We start from the raw sequence: 16593 nt of genomic DNA on the forward strand, positions 1-16593 counted from the left end.
GAACGCAGTATATAGTATATGCATCAAATAAAAAGCATTTCCTTCACTTATAGTAATGTTACAACTTCCTCAATTAAAGCCCTCATGCCAGGGGTGGACATGTTATATGTGCAAACTGTGCAGCTGTACAGGGGCCCAGTAGGTAGGGGGGCTTACTGCCACCTTGAAAGCAACTTCCCTCTGTCTATTAGATTGCATGTAAGGGACTGAGCTAATGACAATGACTCAAAACAATATTGGTGGATTGTTAGACAGGCATAAGGCGGTGCTGCATGGTGAGCTATTGGAGAGCAGGGGGCCCATATAAGTCCTTGCATGGGGACCCTCTGGTGTCTATGTCAGCCCCTGCCTTATGCACACGTTTGTATTAAAGATGCGTGTTATACAGATCCGGAACTACTATTGCCCAAACTGTACTGTAATTCAGAACCATAAGTATCTCGCAGCACGGGCAATGCCATTGACATCTGCATTGACCTGAACTGTTACCAAGTTTAGTAGCTTGAGGTTTTTACAAAGTTGTTTTTTTAACAGGATCCAAACAATATCATGAAAATAGAAACAAACTCCAAAAAATCTATGGGAAAACTGATGCAAACTGATATCATTATATGTACCAGCTGTCCAATCAGTTAAGACCATTTCCACCAAAAAAACTACAAAACAACATACATTAAATAGACACTAGTGTTACACACCGCCCTAATACAGGGTCAGAATTACACCCACAAAACTCAGACCACCCGTGGTTCTACAGAGCCAAACTTAGATCACCATAGAGCCCTATAGTGATCTGATCTTGGTGCAGAAATACAGTGGGAGGTCTGAATGATGCTGTAGTGATACACAGAATGAGTCATGGCCTTGGGGAAAGCCAATTATGTGTCAACTGAAAACATTTTAATTAATTTCAATAATATAGATTAATATTTATTTATTGTGGAAGTGGCTTGAATTCGACTTGCTAATATTAAGGGCACGTTCAGACGTGGCAGAATTTTTACGATGCAAATGTTGGTGCAGATTTGGGGCAATTCCGCAATGAGACTGCACAAACATTTGCATATTTGACAGGTAATTCAGACGTTGCGGTATGACAGTTTTTGCATTGCAAAGGCTGAAATCCGCAGTGAAATTCCGCTTCTCCGCAACAGACAGTGAATGCTGCGGAGGGAAAATTCCGTACCGCAGCTTATGGTCCGCAGCGGAGTTTTCTGCAACATCTGAACTAACTTTCCTAAAAATGTATAGAAACAAATGTAAAAAACGGCCGCTGGAGAATTCCACTGCGGACTGTCCACAGCGGAATTCCACAGCAATTCCGCCACGTGTGAATGTGCCCTTACAGTACCATGTTCATATGTGAGGAAGTGGATTTGTGTGTATAAAGCATATAAGATAGATAGATAGATAGATAGATAGATAGATAGATAGATAGATAGATAGATAGATAGATAGATAGATAGATAGATAGATAGATAGATAGATAGATAGATAGATAGATAGATAGACAGACAGATAGACAGATAGATGATAGATAGATAGATAGATAGATAGATAGATAGATAGATAGATAGATAGATAGATAGATAGATAGATAGATAGATAGATAGATAGATAGTAGATAGATAGATAGATAGATAGATAGATAGATAGATAGATAGATAGATAGATAGATAGATAGATAGATAGATAGATAGATAGATAGATAGATAGATAGATAGATAGATAGATAGATGATAGATACTATGTAGTAGTAACTCCAAACCTGGGCTGCTGCACTTTACTGCCTCTACTCATGATGATGATGATGATAGAGGATTTTCGGGGGGGTTGAGCCTTCATTCAAAATTTACATTGTACTCTAACCCCCATTTTATTCTCTACAGTGTCTTATTCGTTTAAAGGCTAGTTATTATTTTTTTCCATTATTTTATCCTCACAGTTAGGGCATGTTCACACGTGGCGATTTTTTTCCACTGCAAATGTTGGTGCAGATTTGGGGCAATTACGCAATGAATCTGCACCAACATTTGCATATTTGACAGGTAATTCAGACATTGTGGATATCACAGCGGACTTGCCACAGATTTCAGTTTTTGTATTGCAAAGACTGAAATCCACAGTGAAATTCCGCTTCTTCTCCGCAACGTAATGTGCATGCTGCAGAGGGAAAATTCTGCACTGCAGCCTATGGTCCGCAACAGAGTTTTCTGCAATGTCTGAACTAACTTGCCTCAAAATGTATTGAAACAAATGTAAAAAACTGCCGCTGGAGAATTCCACAGCAATTCCGCCACGTCTGGCCATGCCCTTAGAGAGGAATACATGTTCTCTTTAGCGACAATTATATAGCCAATATATTAGTAGTAGTAGCAGTAGTTGTAGTAGTAGTGAGATGGCAAATTAATTTCTATAGCCTAGATGAACGGACATCAATGATTATACGATTGTACTTATTTTGTATTGTTAAATTTATATAAGCATGGAGGCCACATACAGACGTGGCGGAATTGCTGTTGAATTCCGCTGCGGACAGTCCGCAGTGGAATTCTACAGCAGCCGTTTTTGACATTTGTTTCTATACATTTTTAGGAAACTTAGTTCAGACGTTGCGGAAAATAACTGTGCGGAAATTAGGCTGCGGTGCAGAATTTTTCCCTCCGCAGCATGAACATTATGTTGCGGAGAAGCAGCGGAGTTTCACTGTGGATTTTAGCCTTTGCAATACTAAAACTGAAATCTGTGGCAAGTCCGCTGTGATATCCGCAACATCTGAATTACCTGTCAAATATGCAAATGTTGGTGCAGATTCATTGCGTAATTGCCCCGAGTCTGCACCAACATTTGCGGCAGAAAAATAATCCCATTAATTCAAATTTTTTTTTACATATAGTAACATAGATTGCTCATTCATATCGTCATATTTCATAGTTACCTGCAACAAATTCAAGTGCTGGTTGTTTTCAACAGACAATAAGATAAAACTGACTACAAGAATCTTTTGGATGTGAGAAATCATTACATTGGGTTCATCTCCATATACATAAGACATTACACTGACGATGAAATTGACATTGTAGTTTGCTCAAGGAATTACTCAAAAGCAGCAGTGCTCCCAAAGCTACAGCACATACTAAGCTCCCTGTGATCGCTGGCGCCACCCTGTGGCGATAAATACGGATTGATTCTTTACTTTAAAAAAAAAACACACAGAAAACATCAATTGCCATTAACGAGCAAAATAGCACAACTAAAAACCAAAGCATTGTTAATTGGCATATCGCGATATATTTACTCCAGAAGGTTTCCTGCTATTTTTTTAAATATTTTTTTTAGCTCCAGTATTTATTTATTTTTTACTATATTTGCAGAAATAGTGAGATATATATTTATACCATATATGCGCTCAACTGTCGTGATTTATTTGTATTTCTTTGCTGAGTTTACAGGTATGTCGCAATTTTTATTTACTTCTAAAATGTATCATTAGTTCTTAACTTTAAATAACCGGTCGTGAAAATACTTCCCAGACACCAACCCATGAAATACAACTTACTTTGCAGCTTACATATGTCAACAAACGCAAATATTTGAATGTTTATACTAATGATAATAATAAGAATAATCACATTGATACAATTAATTAGAATATTATCATGACCGGATTTATTGGGATAAAACTACTCAAATGCAAACACTGATATTAACCTGTATCGAATATCTATGAACATAAGACTCATATATTTCCCACATAAATTTATTTTTTAATGTATTTATTATTTTCTCAGGTTTTTTTTTTTTTTAATCTACTAGGATATTTGTATCTCCAGTCCAATGTATCAATTAAAATGTAATAGTGTTTTTTTTTAATAAGTATTTTTCATATCCGTCCGAAAATAAGACTTCTCTAAATGTCATATGGGGAGAGATTACGCCTTCACAAACATTAATTACAATATATTGACAGAACAGTATGGCAGTTTGCTATGTGAGCAGATGCAGATTAGCAGATCCTGGCATCAACATTAATGTTGACAAGGAACATAAGCAGACACACTATCCCACTAATTATATGGACATGATATACACATAATGCTATCTATCTATCTATCTATCTATCTATCTATCTATCTATCTATCTATCTATCTATCTATCTATCTATCTATCTATCTGTCTGTCTGTCTGTCTGTCTGTCTGTCTGTCTGTCTGTCTATCTATCTATCTATCTATCTATCTATCTATCTATCTATCTATCTATCTATCTATCTATCTATCTATCTATCTATCTATCTATCTATCTATCTATCTATCTATCTATCTTATGCTGCGTAATAACTCCAGATAGTGCAGTAGGGTTGCCTGCAGTCCTATGTAAAACAATAAATAACACAATATCACAAAAAGTTAAGAACATTGAGAAACTTAACTCTTCGAAAACATATAGTGTGTGTGTGTGTGTGTGTGTGTGTGTGTGTGTGTGTGTGTGTGTGTGTGTGTGTGTGTGTGTGTGTGTGTGTGTGTGTGTGATTATATTACACAGATCAGATATCACTCTAGTATATACTCACTCCACCGAAATGCTGCTACAATGTAACTTCATAATGAAGCCACAAGCTGAGCTGAATTATTTATAACAACATTGCTGTTATCGATTTGTGGGTGTCCTTGCCCACTGTTACAGATGCCAGGCACTGGGCTATATCAGGGTTATATAAACCCCTTTGTAATGTTATTGCCAGTGTTAGTGTAAATAAACTATTTAATCCTCTCCTCCCGTCTTGTGTGCAATAGTAGATTTTACGTGCCATAAACCGCACATAGGGCATCAGAACATTTACATGATAAAAGTTTCTAGACATGGGTAAGATAGACCACTGCCTATGTATGGATAAGGGTAGGCAGCGCGTGTGCCGCCCTATTCGTAATGATTTTCAGTGTGACCTTTCACTACACATTTGTAAGCAGGGGCCATAGTGCTTTCAGGTAACAGTTACGAATCTTTATCTGTATCAACAAATAGAGGTCTCTGCAGACAGATACAATCACATCTATTCTCAAGTAAACGGAATAGTCATTTATATTGGAAGGCTGGCATAGGGCACACTATGAACCTATTTAACCATGCGCACCTATAGGTGTGTGCATAAAGACAACCTAAGGAACGCACTTATATAAAACAGAGATAGATAGATGATAGATAGATAGATAGATAGATAGATAGATAGATAGATAGATAGATAGATAGATAGATAGATAGATAGATAGATAGATAGATAGATAGATAGATAGATAGATAGATAGATAGATATATGTGAATATATATGACGATTTTTAGCATTCCATTGGAATCACACTGCAGGTATTTCTATTCAGTTATTAAGTATTTAGCAGAGTTGTATTTGTCATTTATTTTGTGCATGTTTGAAAGTAAAACAGGTCAAATACATCTTACTAAATTCTGATACTGCGTGACAACAACAATGGTGATTTGGTTGCAATTTTTCAAAAATTTGTTATTTCTTTAAATAATTTAGCAGGAGATCTAGTATTGTAGTAAACCACATATAGTGACATTAGTATGTGTGACGCCAAATAAACTCAGTACTATTACACTACATTGATATACTCTGCTACATCTATATCTATTTTCCAAATTACACACTGTAGCATGGACCGGTGTTATTGTACATGAAGAACAGTTTAGAAAGAAGTGTTTTGTTTCACATTGCACTGGATTCCTAAAAATGGTAATTCCAAATAAAATGTAACTTGAAATCATTCATTAGCACCTTATAATTACTCTGCTAATTAGGTTGAACACGGTACTTAGTCAGGAGTAATATGGAGTCTCATCACAGACCCCCCCCCCCTCCCCCCTCCACTCCTTCCTTACCCCTCCCTCCTTCTAGTCCTCTGACATTCAACACAAGACAGGTTGGAACTGTCCTGGAGAAATTAACACAACTTGATGCGGTTCAGTATCAGCACAATTATTTCACAGTCCCAATGGGTCCACGGCATCTATTCCTGTTACTACTAAAACGGGAACACATATTGGGTATTTACTCAGTGCACAATATGCAAATGAGCAAATCGCTATGTGACACTGTAGATAAATATAAGTGAAAAACAGCAGATCCCCGATAATATATATATATATATATATATATATATATGTGTGTGTGTGTGTGTGTGTGTGTCGTTATAGTTGTGCATATAATATTTTTTTCTGCAGTCTAATAATTTCAGTTCAATTTAAAAATCTACAAGGAAAAATTTACTTATTTGAAATAATTTCCCGCTATCATTGTATTCAATAATAAGAAATTGTAGCATGAACTTGCAGTTAATAGGAAGGTTGTACGAAAACAGACTAGGAACAGGATGAGGGGGTAAATAAAATGACATCGGTCACTTACTCGCTCAGAAGTCCATGTAGTTGCATTTCTTTGCAGCCACTACATTATTACTGCACATCTCTATAGTATGTGCATTGTCCTTGCAGTTATGTTATAATTCAGAATGAACCTGTCATCCTCATAGTTTGTTTCTTCTCTTCCACCTTTTCCTCTGCTCTTATTTATTTATTTCGTGTTTATTGAATTTATTGTGCTTTAGATTAGAGGAAGCGACCCAGGAGATACATGGTAAAAAAAGAGCATCCTAGTCCATAGTACTGGCACATGCACAGTACAAGCTGCTCCCATTGCCATTGGCTGCCTGCTCCCAACGTCAGGTCTCTCCCACCAAGGCGACCAATGTTGAAGGATGGAGAAGGAGGGCTGAGTGTCTAGTCCTGGTGGTGACGTCATGGGAGGGAGTCTCTGCAGCCCAACAGGAGAAGGATTACAAGGGAAGGAGCTGCAGTAAGCAGGAGTCATCTAGCCACAGTCTGAGAGCAACCTCAACTTTCAAAGAAAGTTCTCCAACAACTGGAGCCTAGACACCCGAAGCACTGCAGAGCTCATCCCAGCTGCACAAGGGCCATTAACATGAAATACAGCCTGGCAGGGCACAGCACTGGCACATGACACTAGATACACGTATGTACTACAACTAACAACACGTGTGCTTGTGTCTACCGCAGCCTCTGCTCCACTATTCCCTCATCAGCCATTTACTTCTGCTTTATTTATTTGCATCTGTTTTAATTTTTTCCTTTCTTTTAGTCTTTTTTGTAATATTTTTTTTCCTGCTGGGTTGTTCCGCAGTTCTTTTAAAAGAATTGTTTTTGGTCGATTGTTCAAAGAGGATTGTTATGAAGACTTTGTCTTGAAGTGCAAGCACTATGGAAGGATCCAGTTTTGGGATAGACACGATATTGTCCAATGCTGGTTCTGGCAGCCCTGGCATGTTGAATGGAGACTTTAGCCGGGATGGCAGAGATTTTAGGAACCAGGGACCCCTCTCTCCTGGTTCGGAAATAGACACTGTGGGAAGTTCGCCTTCATCTCCTATTTCAGTTACAATGGAGCCGGCAGATCAGCACCGGCTGGTGGACAGCGCACACCTCCATCATCTGCACCACAGTCATCAGCAGGCAGCACCACAGCAGCAATCTCCACAACAGCAGGCAGCTCAGCTGGGCACTGCACCCAGGACTTCCACCTCTTCCTTTTTAATTAAAGACATTTTGGGAGACAGCAAACCGCTAGCTGCTTGTGCCCCTTATAGTACCAGTGTGTCCTCCCCTCATCACACTCCCAAGCATGAGGGCAATGTGTCTTCAGAAAGTTTTCGACCCAAACTAGAACAGGAGATGCAAGATGGCAAGGGCAAAGGGGAAAAGATACGAGATGACCTGCATTCAGATATGAAAGGACATGGTAAGTCTTAAAACCGTCCTTATGATTTTATTCTGTAGCGTTATATACACATGGTTCATTGTATCATTTTAACTATTTTAGTCATTTAGTCATTCATTCTTAAATATTTTATGTTTCATCCATTGAAGAACCACATTTCCAAGTATTTTTGATCATTTTTTTTGTTTAAATAAATGTTATTTTGTATTACATTCTAAACCGAGGTACAAGTCTATTATTGTTAATAGAATATTTATAATATTTTGTGAATTATTTTTAATATTTCAAATATTAGTAAATGAATTTCACCCAAAATTAATAATGCAAATATAATTTAGCAAGTACAGATTTCAACCCTATAAACGCCTGGCATTTACCTTCTAGCCAAAATATTAATTTCTTAGCTTGATACCGAAGCAATAACGTTTTAATTTACACATAATCCCTTGTTAAATACGTACTTGATTATTGCAAACTGCTGTGTTAATTAAAAAGATCTCGCTTTTCTTCTGAATGCATTTTTTTTTTTTTTTTTAGCAATTGTGCACTGGCATCAATTAATTTCCAGCGGGTAATAATATGGAAAAAATTTCCGCAATAGAACAATTTTCTCTATAGCTAATATCAATATCATAGAATTAATTTAACCATTCCTTTTGGTGTAGTCATTTTTTTTCTCGTGCATTAATGATCAAAACCAGATGTACAGTGTGGCCTGGCGACTTTTTGTGTGTAAACCATCCTCCCCAGTGGGTCAATTAGAGAGATTATTGTTCTTCCTGCAGGGAAGATAAAAAACGCTGGAGAAAAAAAAAACTGGTACAAACAGAGATGGTTTTTGACATATCGATTTTTCCTCAGTTCAGGGAGGGGGGGGGGGACAAGGTTGATAAATAATACCTGGTCCCGTTACAGTTCTCACCTGGCATGTGATGGGAAAATAAGAAAATACATGAAATAATAATATTGTAATAATAAGATGATGAACATTTGCAGACTAATATCTTGATAATGGTGTGAATATAAATTAATTAAAAATAAATAATATTAACAACAGATATTTGTCAATAATGTCAATAAATAATTATGTGCAAACATTTCTTAAAATATGATGATGATAGTAATGTTTATTATTTTTAATAATATTGTTAGAATTATTATTAATAATAATAATATACATTTTGTATGTCTTTTTTTAAAATCTATCTATCTATCTATCTATCTATCTATCTATCTATCTATCTATCTATCTATCTATCTATCTATCTATCTATCTATCTATCTATCTATCTATCTATCTATCTATCCATCTATCTATCTATCCCACTAGTTCATATGTATAATGAAATCTCTGCTTCTATAGGTACAAAGGAAGAGGGAGATAGAGAGATTACAAGTAGCCGGGACAGTCCTCCTGTAAGGTCCAAGAAACCCAGGAAGGCGAGGACAGCGTTCTCAGATCACCAGCTCAATCAGTTGGAGAGGAGCTTCGAGAGACAGAAGTATCTGAGTGTACAAGACCGAATGGACTTGGCAGCAGCCCTAAACCTCACAGACACCCAAGTCAAGACCTGGTACCAAAATAGAAGGTGAGATCAGTGGAAAGGGCACAAAAACTCAACTCACAATGACAAGCAAATGTGTGCAAAAATGCCTAAAATGGCTTCTTGCAGTAGGCAATCGAATACACTGTATAAAATTGCTGGTAGAGTATACTTATAATAGTGTAGAATAGTGTATCTTTAAAATAAGATTAATACATGACAAGGAGAGAGTGATTCAAGACAATTGTGGAAAATTAAAGTAGGAACACCAAAATAAGCATTGTCCTTTACTACACTCCAAGTCCCCTCATAAGGCTATGCAATAGGATTTTGTTTATGACTTATGTCCATAAGAGGTATGACATAGTGTCAACTGGCTAGAGATTTAAAGGGTTATAGAAATGTAATTACTAATGTAAATCCAACATAAATTGGAAATTTGTTTTTCTATTCCTATTAAAAGGTACCACATTTGGGTTTCTGTATCCCATGGTATTTTCAAGAGTTTCATCTGCGTAGTGGAAAACCCACAAAGTGCCCATAACGAGATAAATATGGCTAATTAATAGCTTCAAAGACAGGAAAGAATTGCAACTAATATACACATGAATAAATAATGTGTAAATCTTCATTACAAAACTAGAGACAGATTACTCTTCCTGTGTCCCAGGAATAAACTGCCAAGAATTCCCATTGCAGTCTAATTATTCAGTGTTGCACTGGAAGCAGGCAGGATTTGAGGAGAATTCAATTAAAAATAGCTCTTTTTTTTTAAATTTTAAGTCAATAAAGCCATTCGGATATGATATTATTTTAATGAAACAAATGTATATTACATAAAGGTCCCTCATTCATTTTCCTTCATCCCATTTCCCTCATCCCATCTTCTTCATCCATCCTTGTTGTGCTCATTCATCTTGTAGCAGCAAATGAAGTACAATTCTATTTTCCATAATTTTCTGTCTCATTACAGACGGTTTCAGCCACCCTAATTCTGTCGGAAAAAATTAGTGTCATTTGTATGCAATGTAAGATAATGTGTCAGGGGCTTGTTTATTATATCCCCTGTATTCTCCTCCACCAGCTCCATAGGCTCTCAGCTATACTGGTTTGGCAGAGAGATAAAATAAACGAGTCAGAATTTTGCTCTTCAAGTCACAAGTTGGAAAATGTAGTTATATTCTGATATTAACTCATTAGCATCATTGCTCATCCCATGTGACATCTTACTGGTCCGTGCGCTCCCAAGAGTACTTAAAGCCTTGGGTATCTTTCATTTCCATATGAGGCAAGAGAGGACATTATTTGTATACAAGCACATATTACAATAATCCTATAATAATACTGTAGTAGTATAATAAAACAATTGTAATAAAAAGACTCCATCGTACAATAATCCAATAATAATACAGTAGTAGTATAGCATAAGAGTTGTAATTAAAAAAAAGGCTACATAGTACATTAATCCAATAATACTGTAGTAGTATAGTATAACAGTTATGATATATAGGCGACATAGTCATTAATACTACTACTACTACTACTACTACTACTACTACTACTACTACTACTACTACTACTACTAATAATAATAATAATAATAATAATAATAATAATAATAATACTGTAGGAGTATAGATTTACAGTACAGTGAAGACTTCATAGTACAATAATCTGATTATAATGCTATAGTTTTCTGGTAAAACAATTGTAATACAAAGACTGAGTAGCACAATAATCCAATAGTAACATTGTAGGATAGTACACAATTGTATTAGGACCCTATAGTACAAAAGGCCCATTGGTAATTCTGCTAAATTATAGTAAAACAATAAAAACGCCATAGTACCATAATCCAATGGTAATACTGTAGTAGCATAGTAAAATATTTGTTATATGAAAACTCTATAGAACAATAATCTGATAGTAATACTCTGGTGACACTAAGCGTAACAGTCAGAAATCTACATTACAACCACCATTATTAAAACTCCATCATACTCCAAATAGAGCAATACATATTATAACTGGAGTAATTTATTGGAAGCAGCAATGCAGATAATAATTACATACAATCCATACTACGATAAACTGTAGTACAATAATCCACTGATAATAATGTAGTTGTAATGACAATAGGTATGGTAATAGTAATACAATCTATACTACAGATTAGTATAGTATTAATAAATTATTTATATACATGTATACACGTAATAAGTGATACAAATACCTGCAGTACATATTATACTAACCGAGCAATATTACTGTATTTGTACTAATTAAAACGAATCATAAAACTATGGATATAAGAGTCTAAAGATATATGGTATAATCTAGTAGTATTATATTCTAGTAGTAACACAGTCCATAGCATTACATGGAGACTTCTCCCTGTGCCATTGTCTGCGCGCATTTTGCCTTTGGAATGATTCTGTGCTTCTTCTGTAAATTCCAATTGATGATGAGGATGAGACACATCTAGCACAAGAATTGTAACAAAGCCTCAAAATCTCCACAACTCTCTGTAGGGGCTAAAGACAGAGCTGTGGAAAGTCTAGAGTCTTTGCTTAATGTGAATCCACCACAGCTGGCATCTTGTGGGGGACCTGATGATCCAGAATGTATAGACAGAGCATAAGAAAGGACGCTGTGTGATGTTTTATAGAATATTATAAAGTGTTTATACTGTTTTATATACTCAGTATTGATTTTATTCCTCCATAGGACAAAATGGAAGAGGCAGACAGCCGTGGGGCTGGAGCTTTTGGCTGAGGCTGGCAATTACTCTGCTCTACAGAGGATGTTCCCTTCTCCATATTTTTATCACCCAAGCCTGCTGAGTAGTATGGACAGCACCACAGCAGCCGCAGCAGCTGCAGCTATGTACAGCAGTATGTACCGGACTCCACCTGCACCCCACCCTCAGTTACAGAGACCCCTAGTCCCAAGAGTTCTCATTCATGGTCTGGGTCCTGGGGGACAACCAGCGCTTAACCCATTGGGTAACCCCATCCCTGGCACACCTCACACGCGGTGAAATAGCACCTCCTTTTGTTTTTATTATCTACAGCACTATCACACCCCCACAAGGACAAAAACTGAAGGAGGTAACCAATAACGGGACATGTGGGGGGCAATTTATGGTCACCCCTGTAAAGGCTCAGACATCAAGCACCTAATACAGTATGAACTGTACTTATATAGAGCAGAGCCCTATAATGAAGCAAGAGGACTAAACTCCATTACAAAAAAAATGAATGGAGAAGAGAAGGAAGAAGAGAAGGAAGCGTCGCACACTGCCAAGGATGAGGGGCCAGTGGCGCAGGAGCAGCGCTCCCGGGAAGAAAGACTCAAGTCCAAAGGAAAACGCAAGAAGGAGTCAAAGGAAAGGAAGGGAGAACTTTGCACTGATCGTGAGCGGATTCATTCTGAGTAGTGGCATGCTCTCTAATATACAATGTACATTGGAAAGACTCAAATATCATATTTATTATATGTTGTCCAGACAAAGTCACAACTACTCGTTCATTTTTTATGTCTTTTTTTTGAACAAATCTAATAAATAATTAGAGAAAAGACAGAGAATTTTTTTGTGATTGAAAAGAAAAATACAAAATAATAAATAAAATGTATCTCTTTTTTTTAAAGTGGAGAAAAATAATTTTAATAAAATAAAATCACACATTATTATTACAAAGAGATTTATTGGTTACATTAATTAATAGAAACTTATTATACATAGAAGATTGGGACTTATTTCCTTTAATTAAATGGAGTTGTTCTGGGTAAAATTATGTTGTAAATAAAACAAAAGTTCTAGATAGAAACAAATAACAATAATCACAAATGTTCTAGATAAAAGTAAATGTTTTAGATATTTATGCTTCTTTATTTATTTATTTATTAATTATAGATTGGAAAAAGATTATTTGGGGAGGGAGGTTTTGACGATTGCCGTCGGCAGCAGCGTGTCCTCGTTTTTTTTTTTTTTTTAATGAATTTTAAACACGTTAATGAGCAAAATGAGTGATTTGTAAGGTTGGGTGGCCTGCCTGGGAACTGAGAAGCTGATGCTCAATCTGACAGCTGTTCCGGGGAAGCAGAGAATCTGAGGGAACAGACAGTAGGCGAGGATGGACACTGGGTGAGCAATTACATGGCTTAAATCAAAGAGAAGATCAAGTCTACAAACAAAATGCGCGCACACTTTTATATATACAAGACATTAACAGCAACGGGGGATCTGAATGTCATTTACAAAGTGAAACCAGTGCATTAAATTTGTTCAAAAATGTATCATTTCGACCTGTGCTTCATCTATCTATCTATCTATCTATCTATCTATCTATCTATCTATCTATCTATCTATCTATCTATCTATCTATCTATCTATCTATCTATCTATCTATCTATCTGTATTAGTAATATATATATATATATATGTGTGTGTGTGTGTGCGTGTGTGTGTGTGTGTGTGTGTAAAATTAATATAGTTTTTAAAAAGCTTAATAATAAAGTGTAGATTTATTAATGCAAAAATTTTATCTACAATATACTGCACGCTAAAATCATGATCATCACCATCATAATCATCATCAGATACCCTAAAATATTTTCACGGATTTTAGTTTTTCAATCGATCTAGCAGCTTCTTCTTGCCACAATTTATTAGCCTTAAAATAACAAGCTGGGACCGTTCAAGGTGAAGACAATATTTCCTTCCATAAAATTAGAAAGATATCCAGCAATTATGTATAAAAGATTCATGGAGTAGAATCTTGTGAGATCCTCTGAGGGTTGAGCTGCGCTGGACCTTTATTGTGGTTTTCTTTTTTTTCTTTTTTTTTCTTCGCTTTTCTGTTTGGAAAGAGCCCCCGGGCACATTTATTTGGGCTTTGCTAATTAGGCAATGGTTTGCTGATTTCTCTGCTAATAAATTTGCGTTAAAACCATATTGACCTCTGCAGTAGTCCAACAATGAGAGGGGGTAGCGCAGGAACGCCTCCCTCGTTTGTGCCCTTGTATCTGTTGTAATTATGCCTTGCTGGGGACCTTATAGCCGACTGAGAACCCATTCTTCCTACCCACAGTAGTAATTTCTCTTCCACCACTACCGTATTAGCAGAGCTGATGTTATTACTTGGCAGAGTATACAGAGATAGCAAAGTTGAATTATTCACTAAAGTATTTTGTTTCCATGCACAGTATATATATATATATATATATATATATATATATATATATATATATATATATATATATATATATATATATATATATATATATATATATATAACAGAGTTAAATTTAGAATTTGGTATAAAAACGTTCCTCCAATAAAAATTAACTTGATGTTATTTATCAGATGTAGTGGTGCTGAATTTATTTTTCTTATATTTCTTATGTGCACCATAACTCACTAAGTTAAGAAAACTTACCTGGTTTACCTGCCGTCCTATGAAAACCCCAAACCTAACTGTATTTAGTTAAAATTGTCTGCAAATAGCACACAAAATTCAGCTCTGCTACATCTATATCTATGTCCATAATGTGCTTTTTACATACACTCTTGCCAGTTGACTATAATATCCCAAAGTATTTAATTAGTACAGGTGCAAATTATATTCAATGAAGTCAAATCTCGATTTTCATTTAACGTTATACTTCTTTACTGGTATAACAACAAGTACGATATCGTATCCATATTCCATATGTATCAATGAATGCATAACTATATGGAAATAAAGGAGACTTCATGCCTTGATCTTCATCTAGAGCCGCTTGTCATTTGTGAATGACATAGAAAAGCAGGATGTTCCAGCATTTTCTTTACATGTAAATCTTTGCATTACTAACCTGCTTATTATGACATTTCTAGATGATCACAGTTTCTTTTATTCATTGCCTCTAGCAAATAGAAGACGTTTTTCAAACACCAGACCCAACAGTGTGCAGCCTTCATAGAGTGTGGGTGGACTGAAGCTTTATCACATTTCCATTATAATGTACTGGTGATCAGAATCATCACTTGTACAGAAAAGGGGGCTACATACTTCTACAGAAAGATTTCATTAGCATAGAAAAGGGGGCACGTCATTTAAGATTTATTTATAATTTCCTTTATTTATTATGCCATAGAGAAGCAAATGGTTAAAAGTTGTATTTCGCCTTTATGCAATAGAGCATGCAGCAAAAAGTTTCCTCCTCATCTTTTACAATTCCACAGCAATAAAACGATTTAAAGTCAACTCTATCATAGAGGAGAGTGAGTGGAGCCACTGCAGGCTGCTGATTTACAGAATAATAGAGCCTATTATTTTGAAAGAGTTGAAGAGATCGTTCACAAAAAGGCCACAAGACCCTTCTGAGGGAAGTAAAGATACAATGGGGTGAGGAGAAATTGTTGTGCACACATTGGAATCTGCAATAGTCTATCAACGCAAGTGTTATAAGTGACTCTGAGCAGCCATAAAACGCTGGGTATATGCCTGACTGTGACTCTCGACTCTTTGGACTTTTACTATGTAGACTAAAAACAGGGAGGAAAGAGGAAAAATGTATATGTTTAAAAAACCCCTCGGTGAGAGGCATTCAAAAGCAGCAGGTAAAGTGTAGGAGGGATTCAGCACTGTGGACAGCTCCCACCTACTGTCCTATTCATATACATGGACTTGACTGTGGGATAGAAGTGCATGTAGCGTCTGAATTATTATTATTATTATTATTATTATTATTATTAGTAGTAGTAGTAGTAGTAGTAGTAGTAGTAGTAGTAGTAGAAGTAGTAGTAGTAGTAGTAGTAGTAGTAGTAGAAGTAGTAGTACCGTTGTTATAATTATTATCACTGTTCCTATTATATGTATGTTTAATGAACCATTTCTTACAATATAAATAATCTCTAACATACACAATGCACCTGCTAAACCAGTGAATACAAGTGAACACTCTTGCTGCATAACACAGGCTGTGTTCACACTTTAAAACATTTTGATATAATTTTTGAATGCAGTTTTTCTAAGCCCTAAGGCCAGGATAACACACACGGTTTTTGTGACAGCTTTTTGGCTGTTTCTTAAGCCAAACACAGGAGTGGACACAAAAGAGAGAAGATGCATCAGTCTTTCCTTTATATCTGTCCTTACTTTTGGATTCACTTCTGACTTTGCTTAAAAAAAACTTAGCCAAAAATTGCACTAAAAAAGTGTGTGTGTGTGTGTGTGATCCTGACCTAACTAGA

The 16593-nt window shown here is 36.0% G+C and overlaps 1 protein-coding gene across 1 annotated transcript; it reads left to right on the forward strand.

Annotated features, from left to right (window-relative positions):
* The first annotated feature begins 6850 nt into the window (after positions 1-6850).
* On the forward strand, positions 6851-12878 carry BARHL2 (BarH like homeobox 2). Its single transcript, XM_075832191.1, has 3 exons — positions 6851-7830; positions 9173-9398; positions 12081-12878. The coding sequence occupies exons 1-3, from the start codon at positions 7293-7295 to the stop codon at positions 12391-12393; spliced, it is 1077 nt and encodes a 358-aa protein (XP_075688306.1). The 5' UTR covers positions 6851-7292; the 3' UTR covers positions 12394-12878.
* Positions 12879-16593: the final 3715 nt, after the last annotated feature.

Source organism: Rhinoderma darwinii, chromosome 7 (genome assembly GCF_050947455.1).
Source record: "Rhinoderma darwinii isolate aRhiDar2 chromosome 7, aRhiDar2.hap1, whole genome shotgun sequence".
In the NCBI taxonomy this organism is placed as follows: Eukaryota; Metazoa; Chordata; class Amphibia; order Anura; family Rhinodermatidae; genus Rhinoderma; species Rhinoderma darwinii.

Excerpts from the sequence above, each read along its gene's own strand:
- BARHL2 (XM_075832191.1), top strand. The coding sequence starts at position 7,293 with ATGGAAGGATCCAGTTTTGGGATAGACACGATATTGTCCAATGCTGGT. Across the intron at positions 7,831-9,172 it reads TTCAGATATGAAAGGACATG|GTACAAAGGAAGAGGGAGAT; the intron begins GTAAGTCTTAAA and ends CTGCTTCTATAG. Across the intron at positions 9,399-12,080 it reads ACCTGGTACCAAAATAGAAG|GACAAAATGGAAGAGGCAGA; the intron begins GTGAGATCAGTG and ends ATTCCTCCATAG.